This window comes from Apodemus sylvaticus, chromosome 10 (genome assembly GCF_947179515.1).
Source record: "Apodemus sylvaticus chromosome 10, mApoSyl1.1, whole genome shotgun sequence".
Classification (NCBI taxonomy): Eukaryota; Metazoa; Chordata; class Mammalia; order Rodentia; family Muridae; genus Apodemus; species Apodemus sylvaticus.
Genome location: NC_067481.1, coordinates 6102158 through 6124270, shown reverse-complemented (window position 1 = coordinate 6124270; position 22113 = coordinate 6102158). Strand labels below are relative to the sequence as shown.

General features: G+C 46.0%; 2 protein-coding genes across 3 annotated transcripts in view; one reads left to right on the top strand and one right to left on the bottom strand.

The window, feature by feature from the left end:
* The window catches only part of Rnf157 (ring finger protein 157), a 60308-nt gene that overhangs the window by 37229 nt on the left and 966 nt on the right, over positions 1-22113 (bottom strand). For both annotated transcript variants that reach the window (XM_052193931.1, XM_052193930.1), the window contains exon 2: positions 7296-7414. In XM_052193931.1, coding sequence (XP_052049891.1) covers positions 7296-7414 — 119 coding nt within the window. The remainder of the gene's footprint in view (positions 1-7295; positions 7415-22113) is intronic.
* On the top strand, positions 237-831 carry LOC127693267 (cystatin-B). The gene has a single exon (XM_052193933.1). The coding sequence runs from the start codon at positions 337-339 to the stop codon at positions 631-633; it is 297 nt and encodes a 98-aa protein (XP_052049893.1). The 5' UTR covers positions 237-336; the 3' UTR covers positions 634-831.

Sequence of the window (22113 nt, the reverse complement as noted above, 5' to 3'; positions counted from 1 at the left end):
GTGGCTAGTGAAATACTGAATTGTCTTACCATAACCAGCAAAAACCAGCTAAGCATTCTGCACAGCTCTGGGCTAACACAAACTGAAGCTCAAAAAGCCTGAGACTGTGAAAGAGAGACAAGGAAACAACCTGTGGCAAGACTGCACCCAGGTGAACTGCACGTCACTTCCAATTACTAACTGGGCAGAAAATGACACTGGCCATTAGAACCATTAAGCAAGCCGAGGCTCCGGGGAGGCGGAGCCAAGCCAGGTTTTTCTAGGGTTCAGGCACTCAGGTCTCCTAGTTGGCTCTGTCCGTAGCTTCTCTGTGCCACCCCGACTACTGCTGCCAATATGATGTGTGGCGGGCCATCCGCCACAATGCCGGCCACGGCCGAGACGCAGGAAATCGCCAACAAGGTGAAGTCCCAGCTTGAAGAGAAGGAAAATCAGAAGTTTGATGTCTTTAAGGCCATATCCTTCAAGAGACAGTTAGTGGCCGGCACTAACTTCTTCATCAAGGTTGATGTTGGTGAAGATAAATATGTGCACTTGAGGGTGTTTGAACCCCTCCCTCATGAAAACAAGCCTTTGACCTTGTCTTCTTACCAGACCAACAAAGAAAAACACGACGAGCTTGCCTACTTCTGATCCTGCGGCCCCTTTGCCTAATACTTCACCCTTTGCGCCTCTGTTTGGGACCACGAAGTAAATGCTCCTCTGTGATGAAGAGGAAAGGGTTGAGAGCTTCTTCTGTGATGCCCAAACTCCAGTGTATTTTGTTTCCTTCCAAATAATTATTTTCAGAAAATTGTATATGATCTCTCTAAATATATATTTTTAGAGACTTTGCGAACCATCTCCTTAGTTTTGAATTTTTCCCTTTGTTTTAAAAAAAATTATAGTCACGGGGCTGGAGAGATGGCTCAGAGGTTAAGAGCACCGACTGCTCTTCCAGAGGTCCTGAGTTCAATTCCCAGCAACCACATACATGGTGGCTCACAACCATCTGTCATGGGATCGGATGCCCTCTCCTGGTGTGTCTGACAGCTACAGTGTACTCATAGATAAAATAAATAAATCTTAAAAAAAAATCAAAAAAAAAAAAAAAGAACCATTAAGCAAAATCTTACACAAGGAATATCCTTGTCCTGTACCTCAGAAGCCTTAGCCATATTGTTTATTCATTCCCCATTGCAGCAATACACTATTTATAGTTTACATTTTCAATTGTAAATGTATAGGGAGCTAACTCTCACTTCGGAGGTGTACTTTGGAGAAGCAGTTGAAAATATGAAGTTAAACAGGGCTTCTCAGCTGCCAAGCACACAGATCTGAAATCGGAAGAACCGGGCCGAGGACGGACACACTCACGGCGGCACACACACCTGCATGCACACGTGGGCCCAACTTACACTGAAAGGAGTGAACTGGGATTAAAAATTGTCTAAGAAGGATAAACACTCGGCGAGACAGGGAGAAGAAGTGATAACAGCCCTGAGTGAAGAGACAAGACCGAGGGAGACCCTGTGTGGCAGGCTCTGGCTGTGGTCAGACTCACAACAGCCCAAGACAGTCTGCCTTGGCACAGCGGTGTGAGACTATAATCCTAGCACGGAAGAGTCGGAGGCCAGAGATGAGCTCAGAGGTATCCAGGCTCGTAGACTAAGACTGTCTTGGAGCAAAACCAAACACCAGTGGTTTCTGCCAATGGGATTTTGGAGATGGGTTATCCATCAGTCAGATAGCAAAGGGGATCCACCATGAGGGAGGCGTGTGATTGCTGGTCCCTGGCATTCTGTGAATTTTCCTGCAAGGTGAAGGGAGACAGGAACCATGTGGTATTTACTGCACTGGTTGGTTTGGCGTTTCTGGAACAGGAGGTGTGGGAGAGATGGTTCCAGCGAGACTGTAGAGTGGATGGTGATTCTTAGCAGTCTCCATGACGAAAAGAGAAAACAACCTCAGATATGGTGACAGTCAACAGCGTAAAGCCAGCTCTGACCGCCAGAAAAGCCTCTCTGGCAGCCTGAATCACAGCAGCCTCCTGCAGGCACAAAGCAGGATTTCAGAGCAGCAGAATTTAGGCTGCACACTTGTAATCCCAGAACCTGGGAGGCTAGGCAGGAGTTCAAGGCCACCTAAGCTGTACCAGGAGATCCCAACCCAAAGTAAAACTAAACAAAAGGGAGGCAGAGGCTGGAGATGCAGCCCACCCTGCACACAAGACACAACATAAAATTACAGACATGGTGGTGTATAACTGGAGCCTCAGCTCCTGGGAGGGTGAAGCAGGAGGATCAGGAATTCAAGTGAAATCCGGGAGATGGTGGCGTATGCCTGTAATCCCAGCATTTGGGAGGCAGAGGCAGGTGGATTTCTGAGTTCGAGGCCAGCCTGGTCTACAGAGTGAGACCTATTGGGTCTCAGGACAAGTCCACCTCGCTACGCATCAGTACTCTCTTTATGCCCACTGAGACCTGGGGTCTTACTAGATAACTGGTCATCTGAATTCACTCTCACATCCCCACAATTCTCTTAGGTCACCAGAATGCATATTAATTGAGCCCCAATTAAGTACCTACTGGTGAGGAGCCGAAGGAGGGCTCAGCTATGCAGACCATTTGTTCTTGCAGAGGACCTAGGTTCAGTTCTCAGCACTCACATAGTGCCTCACAATTGTCTGTGACTCCAGTGCCAGGTAATCCGCCACTGTCATCTGGCCTCTGAGGGCACTGCATGCATGTGGTACACACACGCATGCATGTAGACAAAATACTCAGACATATAAAATAAAAATATCTTAAAGAGAAAATATATTGACGGAGATTTCCAGGCCTCAAGGATAAAAGCCCGGGCTGTGACACAGGAGCCCAGCAGGCTGCTTGCGTGGCCTGGCTGGACAGCCTCCCCCCTCCACTGATGCTCTCCTCCAAGTGCTCGGAGGAGCTGCATTCATTCTCTTGGATGAATCCCCGGTGCTTCTGACTGACCCTTCTCATGTTGTGTCTTAGCTGCAGGACAAGCTACCTGTGGCAGGGACTGTATTTTATGTCTCTCTACTGCTAGAGCCTAACGTTTGCCTAGAGTCCCAGGGAGGTTCAATAGAATATTAAAAGAACAAGGGTGTGGACAAGGCCATTCGATCAGTGGTTTGTCTGGCAGACAGGGACAAAGGGCCAACAGTTGGCTGAGTGTGATGTTTACAAAAGGAAAATCTGTCTCAAACAGTGAAAAACTAAGAGAGGAACAGACTGGGAATTAAGAGTGCTTAGTGCACTTCTGGAGGGGCTGAGTTTGCTTCGAGCACACCCATGAAGCAGCTCCCGGCTGCCTGTTAACTCAGCTCTAAGGAAGCTGATGCCCTCTTCAGGTCTCTGTGGGCATCTGCACTCAGATGCATGCATTCACACAGACATACAGATATCCATAATTAATTAAAAATAATAAAAATGAATGTTAAGAAAATCTCAGAAAGTGTTTTGTGACATGAAGTCTCATTGTGCAGTTCATGCTCACCTCTAACTCACAACAATCTTCCTGTTCTGGCCTTCTGTGTGCGCCCAAGGTTATAGGTGTGTGTCACCTTCAGAAACCCAATGAATCTGGGGATCTGGGGTTCACAGTTTGCCAGTAAATATGTCACCACATCTGGCTTACAAATAATAAGAGATATATAATAAAATAAACTATTCCCTGCTTTCTGAGGCTTGGTGACTAACCATCACCTTAATCTATTCAGCCAGTCAGAGGCAAAGCACACTTGATATGGTAGTCACGGCCCTTCAGACGTGGGCCCACTGTCCGCTCAGTTTCCCCTCTAAGCGGCATCCACAATCAACGCGTACAGAGCGCTGTGCTCGGAGCCACAGTCACTGCTCCTCCTCTCCGCTTTTCCTGCGGCTGCTAACTCCGTTCCAGTGCCTTCCCAGCTTTCCCGCCCTGGACATCCTGCTCGAGTCCCTAGATGGAAGCCTCTCAGATGACCTTGCTCCAGAAAACAGGCTCGCACTCTGTGCCAGGACACTGGGCTCCGCCTCCTCTCTCAGTGCTTGCTCAGCCGTCAGGGTGAAGTGTGAATCTGCTTCCTCAACCCTGCTTTCCACAGCAGTATCAAATGGCAGCATGGCTGGGCTGGCTGAAAGCTCCTCCTCCTCTCTCCCTGCCTCCCAACCTCGCTCCCAGGGTCACCATGTGCAAAACCCTACTTCACAGGTTAATACACTAGTATGTTCCTGTGTCAACAGCCCGGCCTGAGATGGGCACTGCAGTAAGATCCAATCATTTTAGCTAGTAAGAAACGTAAGGCAGGAAACACTGGAGTTTAAAAGGAAGGGACCAGCCAAGGCACCACAGCAAGACCAGAGGCACAAGACTGAGGACCAGAATTTGATCCCTGGAACCCGCAGTGGGAGGGGAGAAGGACTTCCTGAAAACCATCCTTGACCTTCCTATGTGTGTATGGCATACTGGCAGGAAAAAAAAATTAAGACAGAAAGAAATGAAGAAACCTTGTCTCTAGCTGAGTATGACAGCACTTCTAAAGACCAGTAATTGAAAGATAGAGGTGGGACTGGAGAGATGGCTCAATAGTTAAGAGCACTGGTTACTCTTCCAAAGGCCCTGGGTTCATTCCCAGCACCCACATGACAGGTCATAACTGTCTGCAACTCCAGCTCCAGGAGATCTGGCACCATCACGAAGACATCATGTAGGCAAAACACTAAAGCACAAAAAATAACAATAAATGAATCACTAAAACATTTTTTAAATCCCTTTAAAAAAAAGAAAAAGAAAGACAGAAGCAAGGATCAGGAGGAGTTCCAAACCTCTTTGAAGCCAGCCTGGGCTACCTGAGACAGTCTATTAAAATAATATGCACCGGGTGTTGGTGGCGGCGCACGTCTTTAATCCCAGCACTTGGGAGGCAGAGGCAGGTGGATTTCTGAGTTCAAGGCCAGCCTGGTCTACAGACTGAGTTCCAGGACAGCCAGGGCTACACAGAGAAACCCTGTCTTGAAAAACCAAAAAAGGAAAAAAAAAAGCTTGTTCTTGTTCTGGGAGTGCAGCTCCGTGCCAGAATGCATGGCAGGGCATTCCCCTGCACACATGCTAGTAAGTGCACACGGCTGCGGATGCTGCATTTGGTACACCTCTTGGGCACATCTCTAGGAGAGAGGGAAGGCAAGCACACACGTGCTCCTTAGCTCTTAGCGGCTTTGCTGCAGGGGGCGTGAGGGGCAAGGCATGAACCAGCACTGCAGAGAACACAGCCTGAGGAACTGTCAGGACTAGCTAAATGGCAGCAGTTTCCCCAGGAACCAGAGGGATGTTACATGGACTCCTGGCTGTGAGGAGCAGAGAGAAGGACAGCGTTGCAGAAACGACAGTTCCAACCAAGTAGCTTAGAGCTTTAACAGTTTTCCTCAGCAAACTAACTCTAAACAAGCAGACAAAGAGGCCAGTAGCTGCTCTGACTGCACTTTCCAGGAGCGGATGGACTGTACTGTGTATGTCTCTGCGGTGGTTCCCAGAGGCCTTCAGGGCATCGCTTAATACAGCACTGAAGAATCTGGGAGTGGGGTACACACTTATAATCACAGCTCTTTGAAGACAATAAAGAGGATCTTGAGTTTGGGGCCCGTCTGCAGTATGTAGGAAAACACTGCCAAAACCAAACAACAAACAAAAATAAACAACCCAACCAGGACCTTGAACCCAACGCACGTGCTAAGGGTGCAGAGGTCAATGGTAAGTGACTTGCTTCCCATGCATGGGGCTGTATGTTTGACATGTAGCATGTAAGGACAAGCCAATAAACAACAACGTAAAGGCACAGTGCATGCCCATCTGCCACAGTTAGCAGCAGCTGAAGAGAGAACCGGAGGGAAGGTTGCCAAATGCAACTGCCGCTGTACAGGCTGTTTCTCATGCAGAGACCTGATGGCCTCTCGCAAGCACTGCACTCCTCTAAAATCAGAGCCGTCCCCACTTATAAGTGGGCCATCCGAGACCTTCCAAGGTCACAGAGGTTAATGGCAAGATAAAAATAAGACCTTAAACCCCAATTCCCACTCTCTTCGGTCTCCTTTCTGGACACACATACACTTGTTCATGCAGATCCAACCTTAAGAGCTGATTAACCATTTGCCTTGACGGAGTATGCTGGGGGAGATCCCTGGCACTCCAGTGAAGGAAGGGAAGGCTTCTCAGCTGCCCACTGGGAAATGACAGGAAATAGCTGTTCAATCCTACAGACCTCAGGAGCCAGGAAGTCTGTGGCATGTATATTTCAATATGACAATTCATTTCATACATTTCTCTGCCTGCTGTCCTCCCCCTCCCCGGAAAGAGAAGTGGCTCTTGCCCCCTGCTACAGGGTGGCTTTAGAAGGCTGTCCTCTCTGTTCTGTAACCTGATGCTCACAAGCAGACACCCAGCTCTGTCACTTGAGAGTCAAGTCAGTTCTACAGAACTGAAGCTCCGTGTCTACTCAGTTTCGGTATGTCCCCCCAATCAAACCTAGAGCATCCTGGCAAAGCCAGAGGTCAGCTCAGCAGATGGAATTACAGACCACATGCTTACTCTCTGAGGGAGTGCTGCAGGGGGCGCAGCAATTCTTGAGCCCTTTAGATCTCAACCAAACCTACAGACGCTCTTGGTGATCCTATCCACACAAAGGGTTCATGGGCAGTATGTGGGAAAGACTGGCTATGCCTGGCCATAACCAAACAGCAAAGTGCTGAGCTCCACAACAGACCCTACCTCAAAAAACCAATACAACAAAGTAGTCCTCCAAGGCCTGGAGGCACTGGATCCAAGAAAACATTATGTGGTCTCTCAGGCAGGCCCCCTGCACACAGACCACTGAAGAGCCACTTGGCAGCAGTTATATACGGAGACAGTATGCATTTAAAGTCTCCAGAGCCTAAGAGTTTGCGCTGTAGCTTGAGACTGCCTGGAATTCTCAGCAATCCTCCTGCCTCAGTCTCCCAAGTGCTGACTTAACCGTGTACGACTCCAAAGCCAGGGAAACTTCACTCATTCACTCAACAAACATTTACCAAGGCTTTTTGTTTTGTACCAGGCTTTGTGCTAGGTCTAGCATACAGCAGCCTTAGCTGGCCAGGACTGTTTAAGGAAGTGCCCTTAGAAGTGGGAATCCTCAGGAAAGCTCCAACCTCCCCCCACCCCCAGCAGCACTAAGCCACTGAACCCGAGAGCCCCTTGCCACACCAACAGACTTGTTTTTAAGAGGGCTGTTTGAACTGGTCACTTGAGGCCCACCGCCAGTAGAAAGATCACACCCTTACCGCCACCGGCCTGTTTCCCAGGAAGTTCAGGTCGGTGTTCTCGCCGAACAGGTAACCCTCCGGATGTGTAGAGTCAAACTTCTCTCCCCCCATGATGAAGTGGCTGGCAAAATAGCTTCCTGGAGAGCGACAGACAAAAAGAGTCAGACAAGCAGGGTGGCTCTGAGGCTGGGGGTGGGGGGTGGGGATGCTGTGAGGAAAGAAGAGGTCAGGGCTCTCAGCAAAGAATTGGATACATTTCTTCTGATTTCAGACCCTGGCACAAAATCAGAAAGCCTCATCCGAACAGGAAGCAACAAACAGGCCACGTCTGCTCTTGTAACGAATTTGAGTCCTTATCCTGACCTAACATACCATTAATCAAAAGCCAAGAAACCCCGTGAATGGCCACTGATAAACTTAATTGTATTTTTGCTACTCCCGGCGCACGCGCGCGCAGTGTGTGTGTGTGTGTGTGTGTGTGTGTGTGTGTGTCTGTGTGTGGTGTGTGTGTGTGTGTGTGTGTGTGTGGTGTGTGTGTGTGTGTGTGTGTCTGTGTGTGTCTGTGTGTGGTGTGTGTGTGTGTGTGTGTGTGTGTGTATGCCAGAGGTCAGTATCAATGGGACCAGCAGCTCACTGACTAGACTAAGCTGGCTGGCCAGTGGGCCCAGAGATTGACCTGATTCCCCCTCCCCGAGGCTGTGTCTAGGAACACCACAAACAGTTTTTCACAAGGGTCTTCATGCTCACGTAGCAAACACTTTAATAACTGAGCCATCTCCTGACACCCTGCTTGGGTTTTATTGTTGTTGTTGATGATGATGATGATGTTGTTTTCTGAAACAGGGTCTCGTCTGTGTAGTCCACCAGGGTCTAGAACTCACTGAGCACACCAGGCTAGTCTTGAACTCACAGTGATCTGCCTGCACACGCCTACTGAGGGCTAGGACTACAAGCATGCACCGCAGCACCCCACAAGCCCCCGTTCGTTCTTTAGAGACGGAGTTTCGCTGTGAAGCCCTCTCAGGCCTAGAACTCATGATCTTCCTGCCTCAGCCTCCCAAGGGCTAGGATTAGAGGCATCTCCTACCAGGCTCAGCGTGGTCCTGAGTCTTACACCTCACCCTGAGCGGTTCCTGAGCCTTTGATAACCTGACTACAGGTATCAGCATATTTACAGACATGTATCATCTATGCCTGGGTGTTTCAAATGTATCTGTACCCATAGTCTCCGCACCTGCTGCCCCGGCACTTCTTCACCTCTGTAACCCTTCCAATGCTGCCTCTCCACACTGAACAAAGGTGATCAGCAGGATGGCGTGTACCTGCAATCCTAGCGCTTGGGAGGCTAAGGCATAAGGACCCAAGGCCAGTCTGGGCTATAAAGTGAGGTCATCTTAACAGTCAACAAGAAGCTTGGGGTCAGCAGCAAGCCTGGTGGGAGGGTTCTCAACCTGTGGGCCCCTGCCCATGGGTTCAGCAACCTTTTCACTGGGGTTGCCTAGGACCATCTTGTATATCAAATATTTACCCTGCAGCTAATAACAGTAGGAAAATTACAGTTATAGAATGAAGATGAAAATGATTTCATGATTGGGGGTTACATGACATGAAGAAGTAATTAGGTTACTACAGGGTCGCAACATCAGGAATATCGAGAACCACTTTTTTTAGTGCATATTTTAACTTTGATAGGGACACAGATTCCTCTTTTTCTAAATTTCTTGGTTAACTGGCTTGTTTGCTAGTTTTGGATTATTTTTGAGACAGGGTCTCATGTAGCCTAGGCTGGCTTCAAACTTGCTTAAGTAGCTGAGGTTAGCCTTGAACTCCTGCCTCTACTTCCCAAGTGCTAACATTACGGGTAGGCGGCACCACACCCCGCACCCTCAAATTCCTCTAACCTGACCCTAGGGTAAGTCATCCGAGGAAAGGTCTCAAACCTTAGAAAATTTTGTCAATATGCTCATATACTTTGACTCTCAAATTAATGCAAAGAACTTACAAAACCACAAAGCCTTGTGCATAATACAGCTCCCAGTCAGCTATGATTTTGAGATTTTTCAGTAAGTTGAAAAACTGAGTTCTAGCACTTTCAGCTACAGAGAACCTACAGGGCAGGAGACAACAGCTGTAACAAAAACAGAACGGACCGTTCCGATCTTCCTTTCTAGACTAGGTGTTTCTAGCTTTAGTCCAGAAACACCTACTAAATTTGACCACGAGGCTGAAGATCACTCACCAAAGCGAGGCCCTTCTTTTTTTTTTTTTTGTTTGTTTGTTTGTTTGTTTGTTTTTTGGATTTGGTTTTTTGAGACAGGGTTTCTCTCTGTAGCCCTGGCTTTCCTGGAACTCACTTAGTAGACCAGGCTGGCCTCAAACTCAGAAATCCGCCTACCTATCCTCCCAAGTGCTGGGACTAAAGGCGTGCGCCACCACGCCCAGCTCAGGGAGGCCCTTCTTAAACTAAAAATCAGGAAAACACTTGCAGAGAGCAGCAGTGCCCAAACCAAAGCAGCAACACAGCAACAGGCTGTGCCTTGAAACCTGCTGAACCCAGAAACACAATTGCTGGCTGCTGCAACGAAGCAGCACGCAATGCACCCCAGGACAGCACAACACACAATGCACCCCAGGACAGTACAACGCACAATGCACCCCAGGACAGCACCACTATCCATTCATTATTCATGCTGCACACTTGCTGGCCCTATTTTCCTGGCGCATAATTGATAGAGGGGCGGAGCCTAGCTGCCTTCAGTAGAAAGTAGTCTTCTCAAATGAACTGAGCCATTACCGTTGGCTCTGAGATACATTTCCTATATAGCAGGAATTATCTGTTTCTTAGACATTAGGTGGAATTAGGAAAAGAAAATATTGGCTGGGTGTTCGGTTGTGTGCCTATAGCCTGAGCTGCATTTTGAGATCCAGCCTCAAATAACCAAACCAAACCACAAACCAACCAACAACAAAACCAACCTAAATAAGAACAAAAACAACCTAAACAACAATAACCACAACAACAGTAGCAACTAAACCCAACCTAAAAGCTGAGAGAGATGAGTTCAGAGGCAAAGCATTTACATAACTTCTCTGCATGGTCCTGGGCCCAGGCTCAGCACTGCGCACACAAGACAAGATAAGCTGTTTGTTTGTTGTTTATTTATTAACACAGAAGGTTGCTTGTCCCAGTAAAGAATGTTAAGAAGCCATCTAGGTAACCAAAGTTGTCCAGATGAATTCAGTGTGGCACCTGACAGTGGTCAGGCAGGAACGTGGGGCAGGAGGTCACTGGGATTAATTGGTTCAACAGGACAGTGATCTAAGCCAGCAAGCCAGGAGCTCTAACAACCTGAGGCACCAGGCTAAGCAGGGAGAAAGGTTCTACTAGAAATGTCTTTTTGAGACAGGCTCTCATGTGACATGCTGACCTCAAGGTCATTAGGTAGCTGAGGTTGACCTTAAACTGCTGCCTCTTCTGCCTCTACCTCCTACGTGCTGAGATTGCAGGTCTCTGCCACCATGCCTGGCGAATCTCACCAAATTTTACAAGAAACAAGGGGTTGGGGATGGTGGTAGCATGCCTTTAATCCCAATGCTCGGTGCAGAAGGAGTTGGATCTCTGGATAGTAGGGGTTCCAGGCTAGCCCCGGATGTAGAGAGAACCTGTCTCAAAAAGATACGCAAAGCTGAATATAGATTTTGTCTTGTATTAAAATCAAGGTCTAGCTGGGCGGTGGTGGCACACGCCTGTAATCCCAGCACTTGGGAGGCAGAGGCAGGCGGATTTCTGAGTTCGAGGCCAGCCTGGTCTACAGAGTGAGTTCCAGGACAGCCAGGGCTATACAGAGAAACCCTGTCTCGAAAAAACCAAACAAACACAAACAAACAGACAAAAAATATACAAAAAAAAAAAAAAAATCAAGGTCTGCCTGAAGCAGAGGTACAGACCTGTGATTCCAACACCCAGGAGACAGGGGAAGATGGATCATCAGTTCAAGGCCAAGTCAGCCTTCATATTGAAATTCCATTAAAAACAAAAACAAAAAAAAAACAAAACCCCACCAAACTCTGTAGCACAGCAGTATGTGCCTGTAGTCCCAGATACACAGGAAGCTCTGTCAGGAGGAGCGCCCTGTCCGAGAGCACTAGGAGAGCCTGCCCTCCTCCTAACCTCGAATCGAGTTTTGAGATACAAAATTTAAAACCACTGCCAATAACACAGAGACTAAAATGATTTTTGAGGGGCATGGTGGGGCATGCATGCCTTTAATCCCAGCACGGAAGCAGGCAGATCTTTGTCAGTTCGAGGTCAGCCTGGTCTACAGACTGAGTTTCAGGACAACCAGGGCTGCACAGACAAACTCTTTCTTTAAAAAAAAAAAATCATTTGTGGAGATTCCCATCAACCACAGATGGAACTCAATGCTATCTGCAAAGCTTATAGGACCTCTGCCTTCAGCCCCGCGAGAGCCCTGTGGATTAAAGACCCTGGTGACTGAAGGAAGAGCATGGGTAAGAAGCAGCAGAAGTGAAGAGAGGCAATGTGTAAACCCAAATCCCTGTCCCAAACTCAACTCCATCCACCAGAGAGGGGAGGAGCAGTGAAGGAGGAGGACCAACCGCTCCTTGGGAATACAAGCACACATCCCAGCTGTGCTGTTTGCACGGACACACAGACACAGGGAAGAGACCAGGGCGTGCAGCCTCGGGGCACAAACCTGTCTGGCTTTTCCTTTTCCTGTTCTGCACTGAGGTAAAGAGAGACAAAGGCTGAGAAGATAAAATGCTCACCCTGATAAATCACAGGGAACGTTTCCTTTCTGGCAGAGGCAAACGAGGTCTGTAAATCAGACCCTTCGGTCTGGAAAACTTTCTGTTTTCTACACCAAACTGCAGGCTTTTGTTTTGCTTATCTCGTGGAGGAACCGGTATACTCAGCACACAGTCCCCTGTCCAGAATAAAATAGGAAATGAAACAGAACTAAAGACTGCCCTGCCTGCTAGAATTCTACAAACAAAATCCTGACTTCTGAACCTAGACAGAAAATTTAGATATAGATGTTTTCAACATGTAATTACTGCGAAACATGCTGAAGAGCAAAATACAACCCCACCCACGTGTTTAGACCAGAGAAATGGTGAGTGGCAACATTCCAAACCCAAACCTTCAAATTTCAAGTCATAAAAACTTTATATTGTATAGGGCAAACATGCAAATAATTTTAGGTTTTGGCAGTGGCTATCTTGTGCTAATGGTTCTTGCTGGGAAGCCCCTTTGCATATTTTCCCTTAGTAAGGTCACAGTATAAACGAATGTTCTGCCTGTAAATGGAAAATATTAATCTTGTACTATTTACTTTTGGAGTAATGGAGTTATACACTTGATTATTCCAATAAATGGAAATGTATTTAAAAATAACTTTTTATTTAATATAGCTTAACAACAAAGCTCAATGAATTTAATTGGCAGATGCCAGCATTGGGATAAAATCTAGCTTTAAGCTAAAGCCTGTACTTTGAAGACCTTATTGAAAAAACAACAAATACACAAAGCCCACCCCTCCCCGCAAATGAAGGGGAAGCTGTTATTATGCAGGAAGTAAAGGGTCTTCGTTTTAATAAAGAAGCAAGACAGAGAGTCAACAATGAGGTCTCAGAGGTGATGCACAAGAAGGGGAGAGCCGGAGACCCTGGTAAAGTGCTTCCCACGAAAGCGGAGGACTGAGTCTGGTTCCCAGCACCCATGTAAAAAGCTGAGAATAGCAGTGGGCGGCCCATGCTTGCAATCCCAGCACTGGGAAAGAAAGGCACACTGACCCAGCCAGCCCAGCTAAATTGGTTAGCTTCAGGTTCGCTGAGAGCACCTGTCTTAAAAACAGGGAGGGGGGAGCAATCTGACCCCCACAAGAAAGCACACGTGCACATGCATGAACACATATACCTCACACATATCGACACGTGTGAAAATGAAAACACATGTATACTCAAAAAACATGCAGATGTTCAGAGTATCGTATTAGGGTTTTTCTGTTTCTGTTGTTGTTTTGATTTGGTTTTTGATTTTTGGAGACAGGGTTTCTCTGTGTAGCCCTGACTGTCCTGGAACTCACTCTGTAGACCAGGCTGGCCTCCAACTCAGAAATCCGCCTGCCTCTCCCTCCCAAATGCTGGGATTAAAGGCATGCACCACCATTGCCTGGCAGTACATATTTTTTTAAAGATTTATTTATTTAATATAAATGAGTGCTCTATATGCCTGCATGGCAGAAGAGAGCATCAGATCCCATTACAGATGGTTGTGAGCCACCATGTGGTTGCTGGGATTTGAACTAAGGACCTCTGGAAAAGCAATCAGTGCTCTTAACCACTTAGCCATGTCTCCAGTGCTCATTGTATTTTTTTAATTTACATGTAAGACAACTTTATTTATTACATATGGGTTCCTGTATGTATGTATGTATACCACACATGTGCCAAAACAGGGCCATTGGAACTCCTGAAACTCCACACACAGATGTAAACTGCCACATAAACTTCCCACGAGCAGGAATAGGGCACAGGTCTCTCGGAAAAGCAGCAGGACCTCCTGTCCATTAGGGCATTTCTCTAGTCCTGCACTGTTGCTTTAAATAGAAATCACACTGGGACAATGCAATATCCATTCATCAGTAAGTGGACGAGCAGAATGCAGTATGTTTTTCCTTTTTTTTCCTTTTTAAACAGTTATTATTTTTTTTCTTTGCAAAGCTAAGAAATGAGCTTAGGGGTCCACAGGTGTCAGGGGAACATTGAGCTGCATTCCCAGCTCTAATTTTTAAAAGTCTAAAATATTAGATGGGTATGCCTTTAATCCCAGCACTCAGAAGGCAGAGGCAGGCAGATTTCTGAGTTCAAGGCCAGCCTGGTCTACAGAGTGAGTTCCAGGTCAGGGCTACACAGAGAAACCCTGTCTCTAAAACAAAACAAAACAAAACAAAATTTAAAATATTATGTTCCTACAACACAATATGTTCAGTGTCTTACAGAAATGACCTTCTGACACATGCCAAAGAACACAACTAAAGTTTCCACACAAGCTCAGTGGAAGAAGGCAGCCTCAAGGCTGTCCACTGTTTCTATAGGGTGGAGACCAGAAGCGAATGTAGGGATATACAGAGACAGAGAACAGGACAGAGCGTAATGTTGAGGACGGCATGGGAGGTTTTTATTTCTGGGACAAGACCTTACTTGATAGTTCTATATGACCTGGTACTTACTATGTGCCCCAAGCTAGCCTGGAAATTGGAGCGATCCTCCTGCCTCAGCCTCACAAGAACTGGTTGTGGTGGTTCAAATGAGAATGGCCTCCATGGGCTCAGATATTTGAATACTTAGTCAATCAGTTGGTGGACTGTTTAGGAAGGATGAGGAGGTGTGGCTTTGTTGGAGGAGGTATGTTAGCAGGAAAGTGAGGTTTAAAAAGCCCTGGCCAGGCCCAGGGCCTTGATCTGTTTGCTGCCTGGATTAGAATGTAAAACTCTCCACTACTGTACCAGCACCACACCTGCCTGCTTCCCACCTCGAACCAACCGCTGAAGCTGTAAGCAAGCCCTACAGTAAATGCTTTCTTTTGCAAGAGTTGCATGGTGTCTCTTCACAACAACAGACAAGTGCGTTAAGACCCTGTCTGGTGAGGCAATGAGAATTAACTGTATCAGGCACAGCGGGACATTTTGGAGGGCTAAAATGTTCTCAGCTGGATTCCTGGTAATGGTGACCAAGACCAACCATATTTAACATTTACAAGTTAATTTAAAAGACTGCCAAATTCTTTCCAAAGTAGCTGTACCATATTTCATCTTCCTTTAGCAATTCATAAGAACTCTAATCTCTGTGTCAACATTTGATAATGTCTGCCTTTTTTATTTTATTTTAGGCATCCTAATGGGTATAAAGTAGCATAGCATTGACGCCAAGGTGTTTTTTGTTTTGGGGTGGGTGGGTGTGTGAGACAGGATCTTGTGTAGTCCAGGCTGGCCTCCTCCAACTTGCTATGTAGACAAGGACAGCCTTGAACTCCTGATCCTCTTGTGCTCACCTCCTAAGTGCTGGGATTACAGGCAGTCCCTGCGTGCCTGACTCTCTTCTCAGGGACAGTCCCATTACATTTCGATCATGCTTTTCAGTGACCACGGCTGCAGCTTCTCAGTCGCCTTCTCTTAGTAATTACATCTCTCTCTGTCTTGTCTCTTCAGCTCCTCCGTGACATCTTTAATTACATGTATGTTTAAGTGTGTGCATGGGAGTGAGGGTGGCTGCAGAGGCCAGTGCTGCTTCCCCAGGAGCTGGAATCACAGATGGTGTGAGCATCCTGAGCCATTCCAGCCCAGTGTCTTCTGTCATCGGTGCTGCCGCCTCCTCCTTCTCCTCTTCTTCTGTCTTCTGTCATTGTTGTTTCCTTCTTCTTCTTCCTCCTCCTCCTTCTCTTCCCCCCTCCCTCGTTTTTCAAAACAGGTTTCACTGTGTAGCCCTGGCTGTCCTGGAACTCTGCAGACCAGTCTGCCCTCAAACTCAAATAGATCTACCTGCCTTTGCACCCGGGCGCTGGGATTAAAGGCGCCCGGTCCCAATGGCTTTTTTCTAATGATTTATCATAATACTGTAAGTGATGTGTACGTGGGAATCTACGTGTGGGTTTGTGCATGTGAGTGCTGGAATCCACAGAGACCACTGGATCCCCTGGAGCTGGAGTTAGAACAGGTTGTGTGCTGCCTGATGTGAGTGCTGGGTACTGAACTTGGGTCCTCTGGAAGAGCACTGTGTGCTTTCATCCACTGAGCATTTCTCCTTTTTTAATTTTCTTTTTCTTTCTTTCTTTCTCTCTCTCTCTCTCTCTCTCTCTCTCTCTCTCTTTCTTTCTTTTTTGAGACAGGGTTTCGCTATGTAGTCTTGGCTGTCCTGAAACTTGCCTTGAAGATCAGGCTGACCTCAAATTCACAGAGATCCACCTGCCTCTGCCTCTGGACTGCTGGGATTAAAGATCTGTGTCACTATCAGCTTTTTTAAATACCTTTAAATTTAATTTTTTAACTTTGAAGGAATCCAAGTTATGTTTTTTCACTTGTGTGGGTTGTGCTTTTGAGAGCTGGGAATATAGATGAGTGGCAGAACACGTTCCTAGCATTTGTAAGGCCCTGGGTTCAAGTCCCAGCATTGAGACAACAAAAAGATGTCACTGGATTATGCGTCTGGTATCATTTCTAGATTTTTGGATAATCCAAATTGAATACTTTCTCCTATATCTTCTATGATTTTACATTTAACTCTTAGCTTTAGGTTTGAAATGTAACTTCTGTGATACATTCATCGATTTTAAACTGTATAATCCAGGTATAGTGACACGTTTATAATCTGAGCATTTAGGAGGTGGAAAGATCTATCCCCACAGGGGTTGGAGAGATGGCTCAGCCCTGTGCAGTTAACAGCACTGGCTGCTCTTCCAGAGGACCAGAGTTCACTTCCCAGTACCCACGTGGCAGTTCAGAACTGTCTCTAACTCCAGTTTCAGGGCATCCTCACATAGACAGACATGAAGGCAAAACATCAATGTACCCAAAAGTAAAACCCTAATTTAAAAAAAAAGAACATATCATATGAAAAGAAAATGACAGAAAAAGACATATCCTCACCAATACAGCAAGTTCTGGGCCAGTCTGAGCTACATGGGCCCTCATCTCAAAAATATATGTGTGTGTGAGAGAGAGAGAGAGAGAGAGAGAGAGAGAAAGAAAGAAAGAAAGAGAGAGGAGAGAGAGTCTGTGTGGGTATGTCCATGTGCTGGAGTCCATAGAAGCCAGAATACACATTCAGATAGAAAGTGTGTGGTCTGTAGTGCATTCAGGGCTGAGAACAATTCACCCTTATCTAATTTTAGAACATTTTCACTACCCTAAAAGAAATCCATTAATAGTCATTTTTCTCTCCCTCCCCTCAGCTTCCGGTGATTCTACTTTCTTTCTCCACCATGTTGATTGCACTGGGTGTGATATCTTGAATCTGGCACCTTTCGCTCAGCACGTCTGAGTGGTCGTCCATGTCGAAGCTGCTCTCCCCACTGCCCGGGAATAGTCCTCTGTGTGCGTGTGGTGCCTGCACATCGATGTTCCATTCGGTGGTGGCAGCTGAGTCATTTCTACCTCTCACTATCATGAGAAAGTGCTCTGTGCAAATGCCGCGTGAATATACACAGTAAGTGGTATGACTGCTGAGTCACATGGTAGCTATCCACTCGAGAAGTTCTGGAGTCATTTAAAACTGGATTTCTTTTCTGTTTGATTTTTGATGCTAGATCTCACACTGGCCCAGGCTAACATGGAATGTACACTGTAGCCCAGGCTACCCTCTAACACTGAAGCGTTCCTCTTACTCTAATGCTGAGACCTCCATGAGAGCCATGTCTTGTGGGTAGGGTGCCGGGGTCTCCGTTTATCCACATCTTTTTTTTTTTTTAAAGATTTATTTATTATTATATGTAAGTACACTGTAGCTGTCTTCAGACACACCAGAAGAGGGCATCAGATCTCATTACGGATGGTTGTGAGCCACCATGTGGTTGCTGGGATTTGAACTCGGGTCCTCTGGAAGAGTAGTCAGTGCTCTTTACCACTGAGCCATCTCACCAGCCCCCGTTTGTCCACATCCTTAACAACGCTTGTTACTATTTTGCTTTTCAGCTGACAGCCATCCTAACAGATGTGACTTATTATCTATTTTGGGGAGGGCGAAGACCTACTTCTGTAACCCAGGCTAGTCTTGGAATCTTCCTGCGTTGGCCTCCTGAGAACCGGGATTACCGGCTTGAGTAACCATACCCACCTTTTCCCTCTTGGCAGATACTGTCTCTTCACAGGCTTCAGCCACTGTCTATCATTTTTTGAGAAATGTCTATAAAGTACTTTGCCTTTTTCTTTCTTAATAATTTATTTTTATTTATGTGCATTGGTATCTTGCTTGCATGTTTGTCCATGTGAGGGTGTAAGTTACAGTTTTGAGCTGCCATGTAGGTGCTGGGAATTGTACCTGGGACCTCTGGGAGAACAAACCAATGACCATCTAGCCAGCCCCCAATACTAAAAGTCTCTTGTTTGATTGGTTGTCTTTTTTTGGGGGGGCGGGGGAACAGTTGTTTTGTTTTTCAAGGCAGAGTTTCTCTGTATAGCCTTGGCTATACTGGAAATTGCTCTGTAGACCAAGCTGCCCCTGGAACTCAGAGATCTGCCTGCCTCTGTCTCCCAAGTGCTAGGACTAAAGGTGTGCGCCACAAAGTCCAGTTAATCTGGCTTTCATGCTATTACAGAAGTTCTCTGTGTATCCTAGGTAAAAATCCTTTACTGTATGCATGACTTGAAAACGTTTCTTTCTGTTCTCTGGATTGTCTTCTCACATTATGATCCATTTTTGGTTAAATTTTTGGTGATGTCAAGACAGGAGCTGAGGTTTCCACCCCTGCTGGCGTTAGCACGTGGCTAGTCTCACACACTAAGCAAGGACTCTGCTACTGGGCTACACTCCAGCTTATAAATGGTCAAAGTGAACCATATTACCTGCCAACATAAAACTATCCCAACACAATTCCGTGAGAAGCCTTTTTCCCCTTCAATGTTTTATTCCTCCCCATGAACTAACTGTTTTTGATAAACTCAGTAATCCCAACACTTCACAAGGAGAGTGATCAGGAGAGGATTTCAAAGCCAGTGTGGACCACATGATACATAGCAACAACAAAAAAAAGGTCAACTGATAATAAGCTTATTTATTCCTGGCTTATAATTTTCTCCTATTGAACTAAAATATGCCTTCATTGTAGCAATACCATACTGTCTTTTAAAAAGACTTAATTTAAAATAAAATATTGTGTGTGCGTGTGCGTGTACAACAGGCCAAGGAATTAAACGTCTTCCTTGGCTAAATGGTAAAGTCAAGGCCACTGGGAGACATGAAAGCCTGTCTTGGAAAAAAAGAGAAATGAATGGAAAAGCAGGCGTCCTTCCCTTGCTCCTGCTGTTGGCAGGGAAGTGCTCAGGACCACACAGCCTGGACACTCATCCCCAGTGAAGTCCTTCCTCAGCCTGAGGAAGTCTAATTAGACTTACTCTTTCTAGGTCTAATTTGGCAAGTGTTGTTAGTTTGTTTTGTTTACTTTAGTTTGGTTTTTTTGAGACAGGGTTTCTCTGTGTAGCTCTGGTTGTCCTAGAACTCTCTGTGTAGACTAGGCTGGCCTCAAACTCAGAGACCTATCTACCTCTAACCTCTGAGAGCTGGAGTTAAAGGATTTTAATCACAGATGAATGGAGGTTTCTACAAATGTGCTGTCTGAATCTACTGATACAATCATGTAGCTTTTGTACTTTATTTTACTGCTATGGTATATTAACACTAACTGATGTCATAGATTAAACAAAGTTCACACTAATAGAACAGGGTCTGCATGATTCTGCATTTTTTTTTTTTGATTTGTTTTTTTAGAGACAGGGTTTCTCTGTATAGCCCTGGCTGTCCTGGAACTCATTCTGTAGACCAGGCTGGCCTCGAACTCAGAAATTCGCCTGCCTCTGCCTCCCAGAGTGCTGGGATTATAGGCGTGCGCCACCACCGCCCAGCTGTGATTCTGCATTCTTATAATTGTTCATGTACACAGCTTACCTCTGACACTAAATGATTAACAGTGAACTTTTTGGAAGAAGTGTAATTAATTATTTAAAAGACTCACTTGTTTGTTTGTTTATTATAAGTACACCATAGCTGTCTTCAGACACACCAGAAGGCATCAAATCTCATTACAGATGGTTGTGAGCCATCCTGTAGTTGTTGGGATTTGAACTCAGGACCTCTGGAAGAACAGTCAGTGCTCTTAACCTCTGAGCCATCTCTTCAGCCCCCAGAAGTGTAATATTTTTTTGTTTTTCTCGAGACAGGGTTTCTCTGTGTAGACCTGGCTGTCCTCACTCGGTAGACCAGGCTGGCCTCGAACTCAGAAATTCACCTGCCTCTGCCTCCCAAATGCTGGGATTAAAGGTACGTGCCACCACTGCCCGGCAGCAGGAGCCACTAATTAATAGGCCGCTCTGCCCTTGTGGAGGACCCAAGATCAGTTGCCCGCACCCACACTGTGCAGCTCACAACTGCCTACATGCCTGTAACTGCAGCTCCAAAGAGTCCAAGCCACACAGTCACACATAATTAAAAAAAAATTCTTCTTTTTAAGAGGAAGCCACCATGTTTACATTATAAGCGTCAACTTGCCTGGTTGATAATTTGTAGTCATCCTTGGCTACAAAAGTCACTCTAGACCCTGCTTCAAAATAACAATAAAAACGAATAGGTAAAAATGAGTTAAAATTAGGTTAAAAAAATGGTTCAGAGATTGGCAGCGTAGGGAGCATTATTTTGAACTGTTAAATATTGAACGTGTTCGTTAAGAAAGGCTTTGGAGCCAGATGTGGAGGCTCATGCTCATAATCCTTGTGTCTGGGGAGGGAAGCTAGGGCAGGGGGATTAAGCGGAGGAAGGGTAAATATTCTCCTGAGGCAGCCAGCTCCATCACAAACTCCAGGCTCAGCAAAACATACTTCATATTCTGATCGATAAAAAGCTAAGGGACAGTATTCGGCAAAACCAGAACAGGGAAGTGGGAAGGGGTGGGTGGGAGGACAGGGGGAGAGAAGGGGGCTTACGGGACTTTCGGGGAGTGGGGGGCTAGAAAAGGGGAAATCATTTAAAATGTAAACAAAAAATATATTGAATAAAAAAATAAATAAATAAATTTTAAAAAAAAGCTAAGGGACTTCTTAAGAGGAAAAAGCCAACTGCTGCTTTGCTATTTTGTTTTTTGTTTTTTTTTTAAGACAGGGTTTCTCTGTGTAACTGCCCTGGAACTCTGTTTGTAATCAGGCTGGCCTTGAACTCACAGATTTTATATATATATATATATATATATATATATATATACCTGCCTCCCTCCCAAGTGCAGGAATTAAGGCGTGCACCACCACACCTGGCTTCATATTTGTGTTTTTAAAGAACATAATGCAAGTCGGGGATAGTGGCTCACATTTGTAATCCTACCGCTGGGGAGGGAGGCTAAATCAGCCTCCTTTTGTTGTTGTATTGGTTTTATTTTGTTTGAGACAGTCTCACTGTGTAGCCCAGGCTGACCCCAAATTTAACAATCCTGCTTCAGCCTTCAGGGTGGTGCTAAGATGCAATTTTTTAATAGATAAAAGTTACCATACAGTCATAATTAGCAAGAGGTTTATTAAAAACACTAACAATCCGCTGCTTAAAGTCAGACCTTTCTAAAGCGGTTCTCACTCATTTCTGCTAGGACTCATTCTCTGACACAAAAAGCAGCAAGAAACGGAGCTACTACTGGCAGTCACTCCACAAGCAGCAAGAAACGGAGCTACTGGCACTCAGTCCGCAGGGAAGCTGGTTCATTGTCTGGCCCCAGCTCCCACCTGGCAGAAGCTGGGATGTACTGCTGAGAAATCAGCTCGACTCATTAGCATGTCTTTATTCTACCACAGGGAGAATGGGATCCCGTCCAATTCTCCAATTCTGACACCTCACTCACTCCACATCAAAATCCACATCAGGTCCTCAAGCCAGAGGGAAGGTGGCAGACATGGGTCCCAGGGGCCTTGAGATCAGCAAGTAAAAAAAGAAAGAAAGAAAGAAAGAAAACAAAATATGATGATAATAAAGGATGTGTGGCCGGGTCACCCGTCAGCGGCTCAGGTAGCAGTGGACTACTTTCTCATCTGCTGTCAAAACTCTCCTGCAACGCTGACGTCAAGGA

Bases quoted from the DNA above. Each gene is read 5' to 3' on its own strand.
- LOC127693267 (XM_052193933.1), top strand. From the start codon at position 337: ATGATGTGTGGCGGGCCATCCGCCACAATGCCGGCCACGGCCGAGACG.